Here is a 23,009-nt window from a genome sequence, read left to right on the forward strand (position 1 = left end):
TGGAAATTTACAAACTCCTAATTGTGTTTTTCTTATTGATACAGTTTTTTATGAAAGCAACCCAACTTGAACAGATGAAAGAAGATTATTCATATATTATGGAAACAAAAGAAAGAACAAAGGAGCAGATAAATCAAGGAGAAGAGGTTTGTAAATACTTAATGCAGATAGTTTTGAGATCAGTCAAATTTATGTAGTACTTATAAGTGGTACTGTATAATTGTACACCTGTCTGTAGGTGTGTATCTGTATAAAACTAATGACACTTTCATACACTCTATGAAATATAGGACATGTGGTTTTTATATTCAGGGCATGTATCAGCCTTTACTTTTTTGTTTTGGCATAATGGGTATGTACACGTTTTCCTCTGTTAGGCCATAAACTAGAGGACAGAGCAGTATTTTACAGCTTAAGCCTTGATATATGACTAGTTGGTATTACAGTAAAGTATCACTAATTCCCACTATATGTAATTTAAAAAACTATAATATTTCTTTTGAATGCAAAATAAGCACATGCCTCAAGTTGATAAAAAACATAATATGCATTTGTTGTTATCTGTGGTAGATAACTCTTTCCTCACACTGGGGAAATGTTAACATTCACGAAGCACTGATGACTTGGTAGCACCTTTCACATCAGTACTCACCAGCTTGGCAGCTGTGTATACTTGCGTGAATCTGAAATTACTCAAGCCAGTGTGACTTTCTTAAATTTGGTTTTACATCTGCTATATTTTCTTCTTGTACTTTCATCAGATTCCTGAAGATCCAACCTTCTCTATGCTAATCAAGGACCTCAGAATCATAAGGCTTACATTTCAGCTTTTTCTCCTGTACATTGACTCTCACCAATTATTGTGATTCTGTATCTTGTTCTTTAGTTGCCTAATTGGTTTTCTAAAATCAGGGGAGCTTTCAGCTAGTTCGTAGCTTGTTCTTTTGACACAGAATTGTGCTAATGATTGACCCAGGTCAGCTTTATTTGGTGCTGCAGTGACCCTTTTACTTTAGGTTTTCAGGATTGCATATTTAAAGTTAGGTCTGTGGTTGTATGAAAACTCCTAACAGCAAGGATGGATATATTTATTTTTATTCCTCACATTATCCCTTCAAACCCAGGATAGTGGTAGTGTGCCAGCAGGCACACTATCAACTATAAGCCACAGAATTAATACAACACAATTTCTTGGTGTATGGTGTTTTTGGGAAGAGGAAATAGTTGCATATTTTAAAAAATGATAGCATATGTTTTACTTATTATTTTAAAAATAATAAATCAGGACTTTGAAAAAATGGATTTGCTTCAGACAGCTGGGGGTTGAACACCCACTTTCTCTATGGTATACTTTGTTATCAACTACTAAAGATGTTTTGATTATGAAGCTTAAGAACTGTTTCCCTGTATCATGTAGCAGAATTCCTTATATATAATAAGCCCACATAAGAGCTTTTTTTCTAATTAATTAATGTCTTATATTCTCAAAATAAGCTCTAGACTTGAATATTTAAATCTGTAGGAAATAGTATGTGAAGGTTATATAGAAACTAGAAGGTGTTCAGTCAACAAAAACCCTGGCATTGTGCGTTGTCTATGGCCATATGATGGCAAATATATATCCGGGTTCTGGGGTCAGAAACCTAATTGTTCAGCAGGAAAATATAGTAAATACCAGTATGGTGGGCCCTACTAAAGGACTTGTGATTAGATTTGTACAAAAGCATTTCAGAGGGTATCAGCAGTGGGGGTAGAGACATGGGAGGGGTGTCGTCGTTAAGGATGGTATCCAGGGTGAGAACTGAAGGGTGAACCATGCCAGGGAAGGGATGGAGAGAGTAAGGAAGGGTGTGGGTCCTGTGGGTCCTGGGGCAGCGTCTTGGGCGAGAGAGTATACGGTGCTTTTAGAAAGTTGAAAGAATTCCAGATTGGCCGGAGTGCACAGGGTGAGAATGAAGAGGCCAAACTGTAGAGGACCTTGTAAACCTAAGAGCTGTAGAGCATGTGAAATGGATGATTGACTAAATGAATATTTGTAATCTGTGGAAGAGAGTGAATCGCTGTAAGGAAAGAACTAATGTAGAGAGATCGATAAAGAGTTATCATTGTCCATAGATATAATGATGACGTAAGAGTAGTAGCAGGTTAGTGGAGGGGAGTTTTGAAATGATTTGAGCAGATGTGATTGTGGGACAAGGAGTGAAGTTGAGACAGAAGAGATAACAAAGGTGACTGACTGACCTCCAGGTGGATGACCTGAGCTGTAGGCTAAGTTTCTTAAGATAGGAATCTTGGAAAGAGGAGCATTTTTTCTTTTCTTTCTTTTTTTTCTTTTTAGAAAAATGATGAATTTCATTTTGAACACATTAGTTTTGAGGTGCTTACAAAACATCCACTTGGACATATGAGTGAGGAATTCAGAAGTCTGGCTTCAATAAAAATTTGAGACTCATTAGTGTATTGTTGGTGTGCAAGCTGCAGGAATGACTTAGCTTGTTGAGAAGGAGAGGAAAGTGAATCCGGGCCTGAGCCATGAAAAACGCTCATGGAAGCCACAGAGGCCAAGAGAAGAGAATTTGAGAAGACAGTGGTCAGTGGCAAGCACCACAAGGTTTGACAGGTGCTCCCTGTATTTAGTGACCTAATCTGCAGAGAGGCCTGTGACAAGAGAAGTTTCAGTAGTGGTGAAAGCAGAAGCCAGATTTGTGGGGCTGAAAATATAAGAAAATGGAAGAGAGATGACTTTCAGAAAACTTAGGGGAGGAGAGGAAGAGGAGGTGCCCAAGCATGGGTAGTGGCGGTTTTGTTTGTAAACGGGAAAGATAAGTGAGTAAAGACTAAACATGATAACAGAAGGAAGTCAGTGAAGAGGTCCAAGTGGAAACAAAGATGAAAAGATAGGCATGAAAAATGAACTAATTCAGACCTCCTGAGAAGGCAGAAGCTGGTGGTTGGATCCAAAATATGTAGGTAGGAGATGGGGGCTGGACTTCAGTGTCAGGAAGCCACCTCCTCCTGCTTTAGATTTGTAAATGAGGTTGGTGGAAGTTGGAGAGAGTTTCCTCCGGTGGCTCTAAGTTCTCTGAAGTAGGAGGCAGTGAGAATGAGTGAGGAATTAGGGTGATGGGGGAGTATGAGGCTTGAAGAGAGTGATAATGGATTGAAATAATTCTGGAGAATTGGGAAAGTGACTGATAGGGACGTATTAGATCCACAGTGTGAGGCCCTATTAGAAGATGGTAAGCACGGATGAAGTGGGGAGCCCATCTGCCCAGGTGTACAGAATCTAAATCACCTCAGAAGCTGTTTTAATGTCATTATATTTGACACTTGTTTGATGATTTATACTATTAATTTTTGGAGAACATGTGTGTGCATACAAGCAAGCGGGGAAGGGGCAGAGGGATAGAGACAAAGAGAGAGAATCTCAAGCAGTCTCTACCTAGCACAGAGCCCAGGGAGATGGGGCGGCAGCAGCTCAGTCTCATGACCCTGAGATCATGACCTGAGCCAAAATCAAGAGCTGAAAATTTAACCCACTGAGCCACCCAGGTGCCCCTGATGATTTTATTTATTAAGGAGAGCTTAGATTTTAAAAAAATTATAAATTGGGATGTCTGGCTCAATTGATTGGGTGTCCAGCTCAATTTCAGCTCAGTCTTGGTCTCAAAGTTCTGAGTTTGGGCCCTATGTTGGGCTTCACACTGGATGTGCAGCCTACTTAAAAAATAAAGTAAATAAGTAAATAATTATAACTTACTTGGCTTTTAGAAATAAATTTCTTATGTGTCTTCCATTATCTTTGGAGTGAGTACTGGGCATACTTTGCCCAGAAGAACATACCAGTCTCTCTGTCGGATAAAGAGTTGAGAGAAATGGGAAACTGAGTTTTGTGATTTGTCTGTACTCGTCTTAAACCTTTTATTCCTTTGATCTTCATTTGATGAGTATTTGGCCATTTTTATAATGCAGAAATTAAGAAAACAATTACACCTAATAAAAGTATACCAAAGAACCAAAGGCACTTTTATTTTTACCTTGAGGAAGTCATTCCCTTGCATATCGTTTTTAATACTTGTTAAGGGGGTGCATTCAAAAAATATATAATTGCTGAAGAGTCTTCTTGTCTTTTCAATGTTGATAAGAAACAAATCCTTTTTTTTTTTTTTTTTTTTTTTTAAAGCGACTTATTGAACTAAAACGCCAGTGTTTGGAGAAAGAAGAACGTTTTCAAAGTATTGCGGGTTTAAGTACAATGAAGACTAATTTAGAATACTTGAAACATGAAATGGCTTGGGCAGTGGTAAGTTTTTCTCTATTATTCACTTATGCTTTTAATATGTAGAAAATATTTGGTTACAGTCACTCTTAGATGTGATTTACACTATAATTTCTTTTTAGGTCAATGAAATTGAAAAACAATTGAATGCTATCAGAGATAATATCAAAATTGGGGAAGATCGTGCTGCTAGACTTGACAGGAAGATGGAAGAACAGCAGGTAATTGTTTTTTTAATACAGATTTAGCAGTTTAAATCATATGAGATTACTGATATTAGACCTTTTTTTTATATTAGACCATTTTAAAAGACCTACAGAAAGAGCAGTTTCAACCTATATATTTATCTGCTTGAATTTATTACTTAAATGGAACTAACATAAACTTTTGCTCAAGTACTAAAGTGGCAACTCTTTTTTACTTATTTATTTTTTTTACATTTAATTTTTTTATCTGGTGAGAGGGCTGTTAGGCAGCATAAGCAGGGGGAGGGCCAGAGGGAGGAGAGGAAGCCAGAATCTCAAGTAAACTCTGAACTGAGCATCAAGCCTAACATAGTCCATCTCACAGCCCCAAGATCATGACCTGAACCAAATTCAAGAGTCAGATGCCCAACCAACTGAGCCACCCAGGCTCCCCAGCAACTCTTTTTTAAAAGGAGTATTGTGTTTGGACATGATTAGTCAGTTGAGCCCAGTGATAAAACACCCTAAACTCATGCATGTGGACAATGGTATTTTCTTATCAACCAGCGATGCTACAATATGAAGCTTTTACTCTTGTGTTCATTGGGCGTATCAACATATAAAAAGTCTTGAGGTGCTAGGATAATAGTCAATTAGAAAGCTAAGTATCATGAAGTTAAGCACAGTGCCCAGAGATTGCTACCAGAAATTTGAGGGAACTAAAGTTTAAGGGCCCAGAACCATCAGAGGATTTCATGTAGGTGCAGCATGTGTGGGACAAGTTGTTAGGTCTGTTAAGATTAATTTCAACCTGAGATTTAAGATCCCAGGGGGAAGCTATGCTATTTATGTATGATTCAAGAGTCTTCCACTTGGGATAGAGGTAGAAGTTGGTTGGATGGTAAATAAAAGCAGTGATACTCTGTTAGGGCTGTCCACAGGGACTTTTTATCATATAGCCAATGCACTCACTCTTCATACTTGCCTTTTCATTCTTTGTTTAACAGCTTTATTGAAGTATAATTCATACATCGTGTAATTCACCAGGTTAAAATTTGCACTTGAGTGGTCTTTTAGTATTTCACAAGGGTATGTAGCCCGCAGTGCAGAGTTCCTTGCCTTTTGTCATGCTAGAAGTAGAACTCGTAGGCTTTTCATTTTTACAGAAGCTCTACTTAGTTAAGTGTGGCTGACTTAACCTGTTAGTATTTTGTTCTACTTAAGTGTTTTGGGCCCCCAAGCTTAGTTTATAATATAGAATGTAATCTTGCCCACATTGCTTTTTTATAGTAAGCAGATATATTTTCTTCCCTTTAAGTGTTATTCATCCATCAAAAGTAAGAAATAAATATGTAAAAATAAGAGAAAAAGGCTGAATTTCTTATTCCCTCTTCAGGTAGCAAATGGAAGTTCAGCCCCACTCACCTTTTCTCACCTCAGATTTTCATTTTTCTGAGAATATTCTGGAATTTTTTTCCCACCAAATTCTCCTTATCCTCATTTCTTAACTGTCATAGAGGAAGATCTTAAGTTATTTTTCTCTTTAGATAATCTCCAACCTAAAAATGGAATCTGGGGCGCCTGGCTGGCTCAGTCAGTAGAACATATGACTCTTGATTATGGAGTTGTTAAGTTTGAGCCCCACGTTGGGTGTAAAGATTACTTCAAAATAAAATATGTCTTTATAAAAAGTAAAAAATAAAGTAATTAAATCCAGTCTGAATTAAATGTAATAAATGTTCACGGTTTTTCAAATGAGAAAAGGAGGATCTTGAGGCTGGGTGATACTTCAGTTCTGCAGGCCTTTGGCCCACTTAAGCATTTGGGCACTCTGTAGTAAATGGTAAGTTTCTGGAGGGTAAGAACGGTCTTGTTTTATATTTGTATCTTCCTACCATGTCTTACATAAAACCTTTCATGTAGTCTTACGCGTGGTAGTTGAGTACAGAATGACTATTAAGTGGAAGGGATATGAAGAAATAGTGTCTGCTACACTATCTGACTCATTAAAAAGTTTGCTAATCCCTGATCCAGACAGGTCTCATATCGTTTCTTCTAATCCATTCCTATTGTCAGTGTCCCGTTTTGGTTTCTGATTCATTTTGCTCTGGAATGTTACCTCTTTACTGACGCTGTTTCTTTTCATTTTCCCTCCACCCTGCATGTGCTTCCAAAGTGACTTGATGTACAGATTTGGTCATGTCTTGTCTCCCTGTGGTCTGGAGGGTTAAGTTGTAAGCTGATTGTTAGGAAATTCTGGGCCCTTGCATGCTTTGGCTCAGTTCCCACCACCACCCTCTCAGATTAAGCTCAAATATTTTCATTGCTGAAAGTTGTATTAGTGCCTTTCTGCATGCTTTCCCATCTGCCTCTAACACCTTTCCCCAGCCTTTCTGCTGGTACATATGGATTAATCTTTCAAGTCTCAGCTCTAATGCTACTTCTGCCTTGAAGGCATTCTTGACTTTTTCTGGCAGACCTCTGGTTCTTTCCCTGGGCTTCCACAATTATAGACATAGCCAACTTAAGCATTATTATATCCAAACTATGATCAATTTAAGCAGTCTGTTCTTCTGCGAAATTTTGTCTGTCTCTGTTTGGTTTTGTTACCTGCAAACCGTTGTTACTCTTTGTATCCCCAGAAGATAGCACATTTGTTGGATAACTAAATGTAGAATTAAAAATTGTATTTTAGTATTTCATGTAATTAAGTTTACTTACCTGATATCTTGAGATTATTAAGAGTAAAACTAAGTTTAAAAATTTTTTTCTGTTTATTGAAGAAAAGTAAAAAACACTCCAACGATATTATTTTCTTAAAGGTTAGACTTAATGAAGCAGAAAAAAAATACAAAGATATTCAAGATAAACTGGAAAAGATTAGTCAAGAGACAAATGCAAGAGCACCAGAATGTATGGCGTTGAAAACTGATGTTACTGCTAAGAAAAGGGTCTATAATGAAGCTGAGGTGAGAGAAATTTTCCAACCTGGAATGTTAAATGCTGCATATCAAACACAAATACTGTTCATTTACTTTTAAAAGTAGAGTTATTGCAATTAGATAGAAATCTGTGCTGCTTTCAGACTTTAAAAAATAATGGTTTCATATGGCCATTTATGTACTTTGTTTTAAAAATATATTTTTGTATATATTTAGCCGCCGATACGAAGATTTGGCAAAAGTGGATTTGAATGGGATTAATATATTTTTTTATCTTCCCAAACTGTGTCTAATGTTTTTTCAGGTTTTATATAATCGTTCCCTAAACGAGTATAGAGCATTAATGAAAGATGATGAGCAGCTTTGCAAAAGAATCGAAGAACTAAAGAAAAGGTAAGATGGTTACTTTGCCGTGTTCACGATTGCCTCATTTTGTAATACAGCCAATTTGCAAAGTGGGGTATTATATTTTTCATATTATTTGTAAAGGAATTTTATCACATAGCTTTGTATTTTTTAAATGTTAAGTTTTTCACTTAACATTTTCCATTTTGGATTATTTATTGTTAGTACCGATCAATCTTTGGAACCTGAACGATTGGAAAGGCAAAAAAAAATATCTTGGTTAAAAGAGAGAGTAAAGGCCTTGCAGGATCAAGAAAGCTCAATAAATCAAGAGATAGAACAGTTTCAGCAAGCCATAGAAAAGGACAAAGAAGAACGGATCAGAATTAAGTAAGTTTCAATATCCCTATAATGATTTTTTTCAATGACTTGAAAATCAGATGGTTTGGTCTTTATAGAAAGAGAGAAAACGTGTTTTATTATGGTTGTTGTTTCTTGTATTGAATAAGATATCTTTTAAAAATCACTTTTCCGGGTGCCTGGATGGCTCAGTGGGTTAAAGCCTCTGCCTTCAGCTCAGGTCATGATCCCAGAGTCCTGGGATCGAGCCCTGCATAGGGCTCTCTGCTCCTCGGGGAGCCTGCTTCCTCTTCTCTCCTGCCTTCTTCTCTTTCTGCCTGCCTTTCTGCCTGCTTGTGATCTCTGTCTGTCAAATAAATAAATAAAATCTTAAAAAAAAAAATCACTTTTCCCAGACTTTTATAACACTTGTAGAGCTGGGCCATTTCTGGAATTTCTAATCCTCATTCCCATGGCATCATTTCTTTTCTTGTGCTAAGTTTTAAGGACTTGAGACTATTTTTCTCTAGTAACACCATCATTTTCAAATAAAGAAATCTGACTTCAGTCTTTAGGGTAGCTGAGTCATTCACTGATATGCAGGTGTTGGGGGGAGAGGCTGGATATTTCTGTATAACTATACTCATATCTCTTCTGTTTTTCACTTTTATTTTTTAGGGGAGAAGAATTAGATGTCAAGCATACACTGAGCTATAATCAGAGGCAACTGAAAGAATTAAAAGATAGTAAAACTGATCGACTGAAAAGATTTGGCCCTCATGTTCCAGCCCTTCTTGAAGCAATAGATGATGCCTATAGACGTGGGCTTTTTACGTGTAAACCCGTGGGCCCTTTAGGTATTTGTCACCATTTGGTCAGGGTATAAGAAACATTAAAAATAAGGTTTTATTTTCAGAAAGGGTCTATTGAATCTAGTTTTAAAACTTATCAAAAAGGAACATAAGTGTATGTGGATTTTAATTGTATATATTTTAGGATACAGGGATAAAAATCACTTTAAACTTTATAATTTCTCTTTTGCATTTTTAAAGCATAAGAACTTAGAAAAAGGAAAAAAAAGCAAGAAAACTTAGGAAAAGGAAAAAATAACTATTGAGTTGAATAATCTGATCTAACTTTTTTTCCTGAATGAATGAATAAACGAATGAACTAATTTGAAAATAATTGGTTAGTCAGAAAATCCAGTGGCAATAATAGAATCAGAAGGCCTCTCACTACCTGAATTTTATGTAACCTTTATTAAATGACTTATTTTCTTATTTTCTGTTTAGGTTGGAAAACTTTATTTCTAAGTCCTTTTTCAAGTATAAATCCTGGGTTTATTGAATTATCCCTATTATACATGAGATTAAATAATATATGTATCTGTTGAATTCTTCTGAGGAGTTATCTCTAATTGTGTAATATTGTTAAGTGAAAATGATGCTGTCAACATAAAAATGCTTTGTTGTTAAAGTATTGTCTTACTGTGTTAGTACAGCATTTCACGCAGTATTAAGTATTACGGTAAAGTCTGTTCATATAAATGATATGTACCTCTATACCAGGATCTGTTTCAATGGATGAAGCATTTCCTCATCCATTCCTGAAATACCAATTCCTGGTATTTTCCTCATCTAAAAATACCAGTGTTAATCAGTTTTACAGAAAATAATGAAGAATCTGTAAACCTTTTGGTTTACTTTCCAAAGTGCCATTCAGAGGCTCAAGTAGTATACACTTACACCGAAAAACCTCTGTTGGTTTACACTGGAGTTACTGGGGCAGTTCTTTTCACAGGATTTGATGGGTTTTCGCCCCAGTGTATCCAGTGGATATGTGGGGATCTCCCATATAGTTAACATAAGATCTGTAATGTCATTTAAGCTTCTTTATGTGAAAATATTTTGAAGTCACTTATAAACGGTTATAAGAAGATAGTTACATTAATATTTCAAAATAAGTATTTATGGGCCTTTTAATAATTTTCTCTTGCCTTTAGGAGCTTGCATTCATCTTCGTGACCCCGAACTTGCTTTGGCTATCGAATCTTGCTTGAAAGGACTTCTGCAGGCCTACTGTTGCCATAACCATGCTGATGAAAGAGTTCTTCAGGCCCTGATGGAAAGGTTTTATTCACGGGGGACATCACGACCACAGATAATAGTTTCTGAGTTTCGAAATGAGATGTATGATGTAAGACACAGGTGAGGCATTGGTAGCTAAATGCCATTTCTGGTTTGGTTAATGTCCAAAATCAGAAAGAATTAAGACATTTTACCGTCAACTAAATCTGTAGTACTAATTGATGAAATTTCATCAAGCCACTTCAGTCTAGGCAGTGGAGACACCTAGATAAATAAGACATGCTCCCTGCCCTTGAACTCCTTAAACGAGGTCTATTAATGGGCGTCAGGAGAGGGGAAGAGATGTGGTGTGGCATAGAAATTATACTGAGGGAAGTGATATAGACCACGCACGGCAAATTAAGGGGTATGTGGGGCTGGGGTACTAAGGAAGAGCTTTGGCACTCAGCACTCACAGTTCAACTCTCAAGATGCTTTGCAGATTCCATAAAGAGCTGTGGTAGTTTTCTTTGATAACCCCAACAAACCTTCTCAAGGACACAGTATTTAAACTGGCCTCTTTGCTAACTGCTGATTGGCTAGTCACTTTACTTTGAAGTGTAGTACATATTTTCCAGTTTATTCTTCGTCAGCTTTGATCAAATTGGATCACAAAATGCAGATGTAGTTCAAATGAGAGAGTTTAATTATGTTATACATTAGTGGGCAGGTTGGCAAAGAAGTTAGAGAAAAGAGGACAATGATCAATCTTCGAACCTGATGAATTTGTCAAGTGACAGAGAAGGGTTAACTGCCTTGTAAGCAAGAGAATTCTGCGTGCAAAACGCAGAGTGACAAGGCATAATAAATTATTCTGCAAAAAATAGTATTTGCATTATAGATAGCAAGGGGCAGGTTAAAAATGCTATTTAGAGGGTGCCTGCATGGCTCAACTGGTTGTGTGTCCGACTCATGATTTTGGCTCAGGTCATGATCTCAAGGTCATGAGATCAAGCCCCGTCTGGGGCTCCATGCTCAGCAGGGGCTCTGCTTGGGACCCTCTCCTCCTCTCTCTGCCCCCACTCTGCTTGCGCACGTGCGCGCACTCTCTCTCTCTTTCAAATAAATAAATAAATCCTTAAGAAAATAATAAAAATGAAAGCACTATTTAGGTCAAAATCAATAGAACTTGTTATTTGAATGTAAGAGAATGTAAGAATTCAGGATGACTGCGAGGTCTCTGGCTAGAGTGACTCCTGAGCAGGTATGCTCGTAACTGTTCTAGGAGAAGTATAAGGAAAAAGTGGGTTTGTCAGAAGTGGATGAGTCCTGTTGTGGAATTGCCAGTTTTGAACATTTCGGCTAGAAATGAGGATTTGGGAGTTCAAGGTAAACTATTTTCCCTGTCTGCCTGAAAATATGACCCCAACGTTTCTGGCTCTGGTTCCTGATTTCTAAAACCTGATAAAAGTGAAATTTCGGTTGTACTGCCAGACAGCGTTGCTTATGGTAAAGATGTCCCCTGACGGGCTAGCTGCATCTAGAGTGAGAGACCTCTGAACAGCTGGTAGAAGGCCAGTGTGCTGACTCACAGGTTTTCCTGCGGGGACCTTGGAAACTGTCCCCAGGAGATTGCTGGGAGAGATCGGCCCCTCTGAGGAGTATCCTCCTGCACCAGCTGCGTACTTCGGGCACCGGGGACAGGGGTCCTGAGCAGCTGCCGGGACCGCTCCGTGACCCGCTGCACAGACTCCCATGAGTAGGCACGCCTGGCGTGGCTCTCCTGGCACGCCGTGTTTCCCGGCCTCCTAGCAGTGTGTCATTCCGTGAAGGGCTGCGGGGTGAGCTCCATTTGTGCAGCATGAGGTCACTGCTTGGAAATAGGGGAATCTGTGTGCTGAGGATGAGGGCCTCAGCCGTTGGGTAGGTTTGGGAGAGTGAGAGAGGAAGCAGAGCCGACATCCGCTCAGCATTCAGACACCCATGGTGGCTGCGGGACTCTTACCTTTTTAGTAAGTTTGAGGAGAGAATGTGTACTGTTGGACTAATGCTCCATTTGGATTTGCTAGAGAGAGTGGTTCTTACAGAAGAAGAGGGAAGCCCTTGAGAAAGTGCTGCTGGGAAAGTTCATTTGTTCAGTGGCCGTGAGGTGTAGCTGGAGAGGGAGGACTGTGAGGTGAGGGAGCAGCTCTAGAGATCTGCCAGTGCGGGCAGAGAGCAGGTTAAACAGGCACGGGAAGCGGGGAGGGCTGCCGTGGGCTCCTGGTGACAACGGGAAGTCGCAGGTCAATGGTGCAGCTCCAGGACATTCACCCTTCAGAGTAGTTTGCAATTACGCTGAAGTTCAAGTTAATGGCATGGTAGAGGAAGTCGGATGTTGACAGAATATCGACAGGTCGGGTATGTTTAATATTCTCTCAACTTCAGCTGCCTTTACAGACGTTTTGGAGGGGTGATTTTTGGTAAAGAACTTAAGGTTCAAAGGAACAGCACATTCACATAATTCACTTCACATAATCAGTATATATTGTGATTCCAGCACTAAATTTTAAAATTGGGCATGTTATTTTAATGTGGAAAAGAGCAGGAAAACACCCTTGGAACATGGTGTATCAGGCTCACATTACAGAACCTCAGCAGAGGAGCCTGGTGTAGTGTGTAGCTCCCCAGGAGATCTAGGAATAGTTTCCTTTCCTATTAAAATGGGCTTGTTCCCTCTGAAGTACAGGCTGCCGAAGTGCTCGGCCTGCTAGCCGCCCATAACCATGTCTGTCTGCGTCTGTACGTCCTGTCCTGCTTGGCAGAAGAGACGCTCTTTCTCTCAAAAGCTCTTTATTCTACATAGGCTCTGAACTGCCTGCTTTCTTGCCTGGTTTGTTGGACTGCTTTTTTTAATTATTTCACCTCTGTTCTGAACCTTAAACTTTCCTACTCCATTGACTTCTCTCCATTTTAAGTATCCTAGGCCAGTGGTTTGCCTCCCCCATCTTAAGAACAAACTCCTTTAAATTAGAGAATATTATTATCAATCTCATGGTTATTATGAGGATTCAATGAGCTGATACTATTTATAATATTCTTAGAATGCCTAGCACATAATATAAATGTTCGCTATTTAAATAAAATTCACCTCTTACAGATGTTTTCAAATGTTATCAGTTATTTTCAGTTGTCTTATCTATAGTCACGCATTAAAAAAACATATGTATATAAAATTAAAGTTTGAAAGTACTTACATATTATTAATATATAATTTTTTAGTACTTAACATATTTTTGTCTCCTAGAGCTGCTTATCATCCAGAGTTTCCAACAGTCCTGACAGCTTTAGAAATAGATAATGCAGTGGTTGCAAACAGCCTGATTGACATGAGAAGCATAGAGACAGTGCTTCTGATCAAAGTAAGATAAAATGCTTGCTGAACTTTGTATTACTTTTAAATTTCCAAAACTGAAGTTGGTTCTATAAATTCCTCTTCTCAGTCTAGTCTATAGTATGAAGTTGTTAATATGTTTTACCACTGTACTTTTACCTCATAGGAAGCTATAGAATAATACAGAACTGGTTTTTGCGTTTTCTGCCTGAGGGAGCTTTTATATTTTTGGCTATTCCTCAGTACAACTGTATTCACAAGTACATATTATTTTGGTGAATGATGCTATAATTTTTGTTACTCATTCTTTCTTGATTGGCTGCCAAATCCATTTTTTATTTACCCTTATAGATAAGTGGATTATTATCCTAATTTTTAAACAAATATTCTACTTGATATTTTATGAGTTCATTATCTTAAAACTTTATTATAAAATAAATCAGTATTTACTTTTCATCTATTTATGTATTTTTATGAACTTGTTGGATTAGATTGTCATTGGTTGAGAAGGAACAAGGAAATTCGAAATAGATCTAATCAAAACAAACATAATAGAGTTTCTTTTCCTCATTAACAGAAACTGAGAAATAATGGTATCAGTAATTTAAATGTATATACAGTACATGTGTTGCAAGGTCATATTGTAATTACTTGTGGTTCTTGCTCAGTTATATTTTAGAAGGATCCTTGAAAGGAAAGAATGAAGTCCCCTTGACTGTCCTCAGAGGTTGGCGGGGCCTCCATAAAGCCCAATGCTTATTTTACTTCTTTTAGGGCTTATTTCCAGGCTTTCCTTCACATAATTCAGTATCTTATCTTTTCTTGCCATTTGCTGTTCACTCACATCTTTCTTTTCAGGCTGTGAAAGTCATTTAGAAAAAGTAAGATTTGTATGAACTCTGTTCTAAAGTAAATATTTTCATGTGAAAATGTACTTAAAATTTTAACTCTAATGGATAGCAGCATTAGAACTTAAATCACTTTATCATAATGCCTTGCTTACTTTGTTGCTCTAAAAGTTGTCAGTTTTAATTCTTTGAATTAATGAAGGTTGTTTTTGAAGTTCTTTTTTTAACTTTCTGGAACTATTTTATTTATGTTTAAATGTTTAAGTAAAAATACTTGAATCTTAAAATAATGATAGGTAACATTTTGAAATTGTGTATCAGAAGCGCTATGGCATAACTTAAAAAATGTCTCCTCCCCCATTTTTTTAGAACAATTCTGTAGCTCGTTCAGTAATGCAGTCTCAAAAACCACCCAAGAACTGTAGAGAAGCTTTTACTGCTGATGGTGATCAAGTCTTTGCAGGACGTTACTATTCGTCTGAAAATACAAGACCTAAATTCCTAAGCAAAGATGTGGATTCTGAGATAAGGTTAGTGCCAATGTAGCATTGCCCTGGTATTCTGCTGCTTCCTGGAGGGTTTGGTTTCCTTCGTATTACTCTATCGTAGTTCTTTCAGGGAAGGATTGTGAGTCATCTCTTTGGGTTTAAAAGATCATTTAGCTGGAGGTAGAATTCTGGGTTGATGGTTGTTTCCCATCATCACTTTGACAATAGTATTCTGTGCTAAGAGCACCAATTGTGTTTCCTTGACCAGCTGATCTACAAGGACATAGGAGCTGAACTCAGAATGTACATCAGCTACACCACTATCCCATCATTTAGTTTTGACTTCGTTCAGTGAGAGTATAAGTGTGCTGGTTTACATTCTGGCTCAAGTTCATATTCTGTCTCTGACTGTATTTTGAGTTGCACTGTTCTAAAAAGATCATTTGGCATAATTAGAACACATATCTAGGAAAAACAGAGCTGCCAGAGGAGACAAAGTGAGAAGTTGAACAAAAAACTACTAAGTATATTTAATGAGATTCACAAGCATTGCAGAAAGGATTTTTGGTACCAAAAAAACTGTGATTTTCTAACTAAACAAATTCAGTTGACAGATTGATGAGTTGGAACTAAATTAGTGACCTGTAAGACCTTTAATAGAACTCAGAACTTAAGTAAAATAAATATCTAAGAAAACTGAGTAAAAGTGAAAGTATTCTAAATGACTTATATATGTAGGAGAAATGAGAGTTTTGTTGAGATATATCTCTTGTTTTCAAATAATATTAGTCATTTTAGTGTGACTTTGAGAACAGCATGAAGAACAATAGCCATAATGGATATCAGAAAGTTTGGTAAAACTTCTTATTTAGCAACAGAAAAAAGTTGAATGACTAGCAACTTGGTGTTGTGGCACAAAGCACACATTTTACATTGACACTGAGTCTTAGAGGATAGATGTGTGAATGTGCTATATAAAAGTGACCTGTGAAGTGGTAGGTTTTTTCCATTGTGCCATGACATTTAAATCCAGTCTTCCTAATTCTTAACTGGGTAAGACTAACTTATATGGTGTTCAAGCAGACATGAGTTTACACTATGTTGCTCACACGTTCCTTTGAACAAAAACTGCCTTGTGTATTTGTGTCCTGAGTCTTAAAAAAAGAAGTATGGCATTATTGGAAAAGAATGTAAATAAACCCCAACAGTGAGTTAGGGTCTCTGATTGCAACATTTCAGAAATAAACATTTCAAGTTGATACATGGCTTCATTTTTTTAGCTAATAGTATTCATATTAATGTGTAGGGGACACATCTTTTGTTTCAAAAGGCTGTTGAACACTGGTTTTTTAAAAAATTGTTTCCCACATTGATCAACTTTATTAATTGTGAATATGCTGTTCTGGGTATTATGTTAATTTAAGTCAGACAGAGAAAGGCAAATACTGTATGATTTCAGTTACATGTGGAATTTAAAAAACGAAACAAATGAACAAATAAAGCAGAAACCGACTCCTAGATAAGGAGAACAATCTGATGGTTGAACAGTCTCTCTCCAGAGGAGGGAGGGATGAGGGGAGGGCTGGGTGAGATGAAGGGGATTAAAAGGTACAGATTTCCAATTGGAAAACAGGTAAATCTTAGAAATACAATGTACAGCTTAGGGAATATAATTAATATTAATGATTATTAATATTTTAACAACTTTGGTGACTGACGACTGCTTGATTTATTGTGATGGTCGCTTCTTAATATATATAAATTTTGAATCACTGTCTTGTACACCTAAAACTAATGTAATATTATATGTAAACTGCACCTCAATTAAAAAGAGAGAAAGAAAAAGGCTAATAGCTAAAAAAGCCACGTCTGAAAGAATATAGGAAGGAGATGAAGGCACTGAAGGAAATAAAATTCCTGGATTTTCAGAAAAAAATAAAAACAAATTTAAAAAAGTAAAAGAAAGAATATAACAAGTTTAATGGTATTTTAGATGACTTTTGTGTCATCTGTTTTGACCTGAACCAGTGTGATAGTTGCCTGACACTTGGAAGTTTAGAAAAATTCACTAGTTTTTTTAAATGCAGAAAAGTATAAATCAGGAAACAAAAGTAGCTCATTATCCTGTTTTTCCGTAGTCCTTGTTGACATTTAAAAAAATAATTAAAAGGAATATATGCATATGGCGAGAAACTTCGAACAGTGTAGGAAAGTACACAGAATGAACTGTTCTCATCACTTTGTTACAGTTGTTGTTAAAGATTTCATTTATTTGAGAGAGACAGATAGTGAGAGAGAGCTTCGGAGGGGAGGAGAGGGAGAAGCAGCCTCCCCCTGAACGGGAGCCCTAGCCAGGTCTCCATCCCAGGACCCTGGCATCATGATCTGAGCCACCCAAGCAGATTATGAGCGGAATCAGTACACTGCTTCTCCGGTTCCCTGTTGATGGACATAGGAGTTGCTCACCGTTTCCTCTTCTAACAGTGCTGCAGTGAGAACACACATACGTGCATCTCAGCATAGTTTTGGAAGTGCTCAGATCTTACATTCTTAATAGTGGAATTATCCGAGTGTGGTTTCCCATGATGAAAGTACACAAAATGTGTGAGAAAAATGTCTAAGGTAGCTCTCAGAATAATTCCAATACAGTTACTGCTTACATACAAGATCAGGAAAAAAAAAAAAAGTTTACCTCTGGATTTTTGAATTGTCAAACTACTGTAACATATTTAATGTAATTTTCCAAAGTGTGTTTTTCAAATTTATTCTTGCATTTGTTCTATAAAACAGATATTGAATGAGTACTTGATGTGCCGGGCCCTGATCTGGGCACAAAGCGCTGCACAAAATAAAATACAAAAAATTCCTCATCCTGGAGCTTATATTGAGAAAGTGGGCAGAGACTGTAGATGAATACTAACTCGGTCAAGGGCCATGGAAACAGACGTAGCAGAGTAAGGGCTGGAGACTGAGGAGTGTACCATGTGGATGGGCAGCTCTGGAGCGTGTGTTCATCCCACGCAAACGGCCTACACACACTTAGCTCAGTTGTTGTACCTGTTTCATTGGTAGCATAGGTTCTTGCTCCATGTGAAAGTTATTTAAAAACTAAGGAGGAACACTATATGAAATTGTGTGACAGGGACACCTGGGTGGCTCAGTTGGTTAACCATCTGCCTTCAGCTCAGGTCATGATCTCAGGGTCCTAGGATCGAGCCTCCTGTCCTCAGTGGGGAGCAGAGGGAAAAGCAGGCTTGTGCCTTCTCTCGCTATCTCTGCTGCTCACTCTGTCTTATTCTCAAATAAATAAAATTTAAAAAGAAAAAAAAAAAAGTGTGTGACAGAATTCATCCTAGCCAGCAAAAAGGAAGTTGTACCATTTAGCAGTTTTCAGGAAATAGTAAAACAGAATATTTTTGGTGCTTATTTCACTGGTTTTTATTTTTGGTTTAGGCTCTGGGTTTCAAAGTTTGTTTACTTGGTAAATATTCTATTGTTTTTAGTGAAATTACCATTTGTTAGTATAGGCACAGATGTATATACGGTAATTCAAGTAATACAGATATTTCTTATTACATCTTGAGGAGCCATCTTAAGTTCTTGTATCTGGCCCCCATTTTTACCAGAAATACCACAACTCTTTTCCTCCTCTCCTCATGTTTATCATTCATTCAGCTGACATTTCTTGAGTCTTTTTTTATTTTGAGATTCTGGCAAGGTAACACAGAGTATTTCATCAAATTTAAGCTGCCGTATTATTAAAACAGAAAAAAATTCTGCTAATTGAGCCATGAACTGGAAGATGATTTCAGAGATGTTAAAATGTGGGAAAATATGCATCTTACTAAAATGTGGCCAATACTGTCAATAGAGACAAGTTTTTAACTGCAAAGGTGGTTCTCTCCCACCAGGCACACGACTTTGGGAGACAGGTGCTTGGGTCAGTGAGGCAGGAACCGTTGACTTCTGAAGACAGTGACTGCTGTCACAGAGACGCTTTACGGCTTTGGCATCCGCTGGCTTTTTCTCCCATCTCTTTTCATTGTCTCCCTCTCCATCCTCCCACTCCCGCATGTTTGGAGCATTTACCTAGCCACAGCCTGTGTTGAGCTGCCGAGTTTCTCTGTTTCACTTCTCTGTGCTTCAGTGTGTTCTTTCTGTGTCCCTTAGGTGGTCCAGCGGAGGGAACCTTTAAGAACACAGTTTAGTTGTCACTTCTTCCAGGCTCACTCCTAGGTTCCTGTAGTTCTGAGGATATAAAGTGTCATGTTGACATTTTAGCGTTACAGTTTATTTCCTAGGGTTTTTTTTTCCTTTTCTTTGAATCCTTCTGTTTCCACCTCTGCCTGTCACTGCGCGTGATGCCTGCCACACAGAAATCATAAATATTTCTTAATGAAATGAGTCAACTATGACTCTGTTTAGATTCTACTGAAATCTCTATATTTTCATGTTGTTAATAACTTGGTAGGAATATAGAACTGGTTTAACTGAACAGAGTTGCAAATAAGCTCTTCCTTGTAAGATCTAAAGTATTTGTAATTTTTAGAAATAGATTTAAGGTGTTTTTTATCCTCTCCTCTCTGCCCAGTGACTTGGAGAATGAAGTTGAAAATAAAAAGGCCCAGATATTAAATCTTCAGCAACATTTGTCTGCCCTTGAAAAGGATATTAAGCGCAATGAAGAATTTCTTAGAAGGCGCCAAATACATTATAGAGAGTTAAAGGTAAAAAAAAAAAAAAAGTCCTTTTGTTTTTTTCAACTTACTACTTTGCAGTTGTTTTCAAGTTCCTACCATTCATTTAGTTTTAGAGGAGCAGTTCTCAGACTTTTTGGCCTCAAGCCCCTTTACAGTCTTAAAAGAGCTTTCATGTGTGTGGGTTTTACCTAATTATTAAAAATTAAGGGATGCCTGAGTGGCTCAGTTGGTTAAGCAGCTGCCTTCATCTCAGGTCATGATGTCAGGGTCCTGGGATCGAGCCCCTCTCTACTGGGTTCCAGCTCAGTGGGGAGTCTGCTCCTGCTGCTCTTCCCTTTACCCATGCTCCTGCTCTCCCCCTCCCTCTTTTAAATAAATAAAATCTTAAAAAAAAAAACAAACTTTAAGAATATTTATTGGTGTACTTAACAAAAACTCATGTATTAACAAAAATAACATTTCTATGGATATTTTTCTAAAACCAAATATTAGTGAGAAAATTGACATTTTTATATTTTCGTAAATGATCAAAAGGGTACATAGTGTCTTAGTGTTTTTATGAAAATAGTGTTGACCTCATGACCCCTTGAAAGAGTCTCAGAAGCACCAGGGTGTGCTTGGGTCATACTTTGTGAAGCACTGCATTGGAAAATCTTGCCGTAACCTCAGTCTGGGTGTTTCAGAAAAAGATTTTCTCGATGATTCCAACACTGTCATCATTTTAAATGCTAAGATGGAATTCTTCTATCTTTTTTTCCATGGGAATGGATTAGTCATAAGGGTGATAGCAGCAGACTTTATACACAACTTCCTTTTGTTCATTTAATACTAATGTGGCTCTTTCATTAGCTACAGAACCCCCTCTGTAACAAAAGCAAATAAGAACTTTGTGGATTAATATATCCTTTCTGGGGTTTTGTTTTGTTTGTTTTTAATTAATTATTTATGAAGATTTTATTTTGTTAACTAATCTCTACACCTAGCATGGGGCTCAAACTCACAACCCTAACATCAAGAGTCACATGCTCTACTGACTGAGCCAGCCAGGCACCCCTTTAATTTATTTTATGTTACTAAAGTTGAAATACTTTTCTTTCAGGTAAAAATAACAGAAAGTATTTCTGAAATTCGGGAGCTTGAGAATATAGAAGAACACCAGTCTGTAGATATTGCAACATTGGTAAGATTCTTTTCCTCAGTTTAAATGTAGTGCTAAAGGACAAAACTGTCATTTATGTTAATAGCACCTTCTCTCAGCCTTTTTTTAATCCTTTAATTGGAGCTAGTTTTTATGATTGCTATCTTCATTTACAAATAAGGTAGAAACTACCTGGCTTCCAGCATTTAAGTTCCTTAGTGTTTTGTATATGTAACTTGCATGCATAATAATTTATTTTGTCTTCTACTGCATGTAATAAAACTATCAAAGCTTAAACAGTATGTTTCTGAACAGTGGCCTTTTAAACCAAACTGCCTAGCAGAGTATATTTCACAATGAGTCAGTATTAGTATTAATGGATATCTCTTAGTCAGTTGTAGCTAGGCTCCGCATTGTTGGTTTTTTTGTCTGCTAGAAACTGGTTTTCATTTTAATTTATCACACATTTGTTTCTCTTTTTTTTCCCCCCTCCAAGGAACTGTGTATGACATTCAGCTTAGCTTCTCTGAGTTACAGTAAACAGTGAATTAGGTAGATTGGGTCTGGTTAAAATGAATAACTATTTATTAAGTATCCACTCTGCACCAGGCACCATATTAAGTGCTGAGAGATCTCACAGAGAACAAGACATAAAGTGTATGGGAGCTTTCTGGGAATGAGAATTTGTCTTCATTTGTTATCAGTAATTTTGTTTTCCACTGTTTATTTTTCTGCTTCAATTCCTTAGATTTCTTAAAGGTATGGGCTATGTCTTGGTCAGTTTTGTTTCCTCAGCATCTAACTTTTGCTGGGGCTAATTCAGTACACTGCACTTTGAAAGACAGTGTAACTAGATAAAATAAAAGTTCTTCTCCTTTGTTGATGACCTTAAGCGGAGTATAGTTTAACTTGTCTCCCAAATGTCCATCTTTTTATTGAGTCATTTTCTTGTACTTCCTGATTAACAACTAAGGGTATGAAAATATACTAGTGTTCTTTGTATTTGTCTTTCATCAGATTGCCTGGAGCCTGTAGTGTCTCCTCTCTCAGAATTTCGTACTGTTTTTCTATTTCATAACTTAAGTATTTTAATTAACTCCATATGCTCTGTAAATGTAACCAGGAAGATGAAGCGCAAGAAAATAAAATCAAAATGAAAATGGTTGAGAAAAATATGGAACAACAAAAAAAAAATATGGAACATCTTAAAAGTCTGAAAATAGAAGCAGAAAACAAGTATGATGCAATTAAACAGAAAATTAATCAGCTCTCAGACCTAGCAGAACCACTTAAGGTATATGTTATTGTTATTCTGTTATATGCGTATTTTATGGTTCAGTTGTGTATCCGTGCTGTACTTGCTAGATAATTCCCTAATAGAATTCATGGTCAAATGTGAATATAACCACATAAAATGGGATGTAAACCAAATTTTCGTCAGTAGGTCAGTTAGAATTAAACATTTCTGTTAATCTCTTTAGGATCATAAATTACCAAAATTGTTCCCCCAGAAGATTATAATTTGGTTCCCTCTTTGTTTTGTGATTTTCTTCTTCTTTTTTTAGAACCAGAAGCATGGATATCTTATCCAGCTGTTCTCTTTCTGTGCTCACCTATTCCATTGTCCCTCCTTGCGTTCCTTCAGTCTTTCAGGGATTAGTTATATAAAAATAGTTATTGATTAGATATAAAAGTCAACTTGAAATAAAATACCACTGAATTCTTATTTATTGATATGTCTCTGTTAATGTTCCAGCCTCAATTAAGCTGGTCTTTTCTTTTCTTTAAGCACATGCTTTTTGAAACCAAATTTAGGAAAATAAAATTATTTAACAAATATGTACATTTCCCTGTTTTTTATTAGCTTAATTATCAATAGCTTATTGTCATTATCATTTTTATGAATAGCTCAATTATTCTCAGAACTTTAAATTTTTTTACAAGACTCTGAGAAGCATGAATAGTGTATTTTAAGAGTCTGAGAGGGGTATGTTGGTGATAGAATTTCAACATAAACCCCTTTTTTGGGCAGGAAAACTCCCTTTGAATCAAAATGGTTTTAGATATTTTAATAGCTTTAAAGAATTGTGCATATAACTTTTACTATACTTGTGTCCACTGAAAATATTAGAAAGCCTGACTTACAGCGTTGGGAGAATATTAGAGGAAGGTGCCAGATGTGCTGCTTAGAAAAACGGTTTGCTGTGGTCTCTCTGGAACTGTTGTCCAGGGCCTGGGGTCCTGCCTCATGTATAACCCAGGGCAACTTAAGTCCTTTTTATTTGTGATAAGAATAAAAAATGGGA

The 23,009-nt window shown here is 37.1% G+C and overlaps 1 protein-coding gene across 5 annotated transcripts in view; it reads left to right on the forward strand.

Moving 5' to 3' along the window:
- Nucleotides 1–23,009, forward strand: part of SMC6 (structural maintenance of chromosomes 6) — a 75,475-nt gene that overhangs the window by 25,824 nt on the left and 26,642 nt on the right. For all 5 annotated transcript variants that reach the window (XM_013052937.2, XM_013052936.2, XM_045073820.1 and 2 more), the window contains 13 exons: nt 45–146; nt 4,184–4,303; nt 4,402–4,500; nt 7,287–7,433; nt 7,711–7,799; nt 7,977–8,141; nt 8,769–8,947; nt 10,093–10,297; nt 13,443–13,557; nt 14,747–14,907; nt 19,457–19,592; nt 20,665–20,745; nt 21,827–21,997. In XM_013052937.2, coding sequence (XP_012908391.1) covers nt 45–146; nt 4,184–4,303; nt 4,402–4,500; nt 7,287–7,433; nt 7,711–7,799; nt 7,977–8,141; nt 8,769–8,947; nt 10,093–10,297; nt 13,443–13,557; nt 14,747–14,907; nt 19,457–19,592; nt 20,665–20,745; nt 21,827–21,997 — 1,770 coding nt within the window. The remainder of the gene's footprint in view (nt 1–44; nt 147–4,183; nt 4,304–4,401; nt 4,501–7,286; nt 7,434–7,710; nt 7,800–7,976; nt 8,142–8,768; nt 8,948–10,092; nt 10,298–13,442; nt 13,558–14,746; nt 14,908–19,456; nt 19,593–20,664; nt 20,746–21,826; nt 21,998–23,009) is intronic.

Source organism: Mustela putorius, unplaced genomic scaffold (genome assembly GCF_011764305.1).
Source record: "Mustela putorius furo isolate JIRA1106 unplaced genomic scaffold, ASM1176430v1.1 tig00537284_pilon_pilon_pilon, whole genome shotgun sequence".
Classification (NCBI taxonomy): Eukaryota; Metazoa; Chordata; class Mammalia; order Carnivora; family Mustelidae; genus Mustela; species Mustela putorius.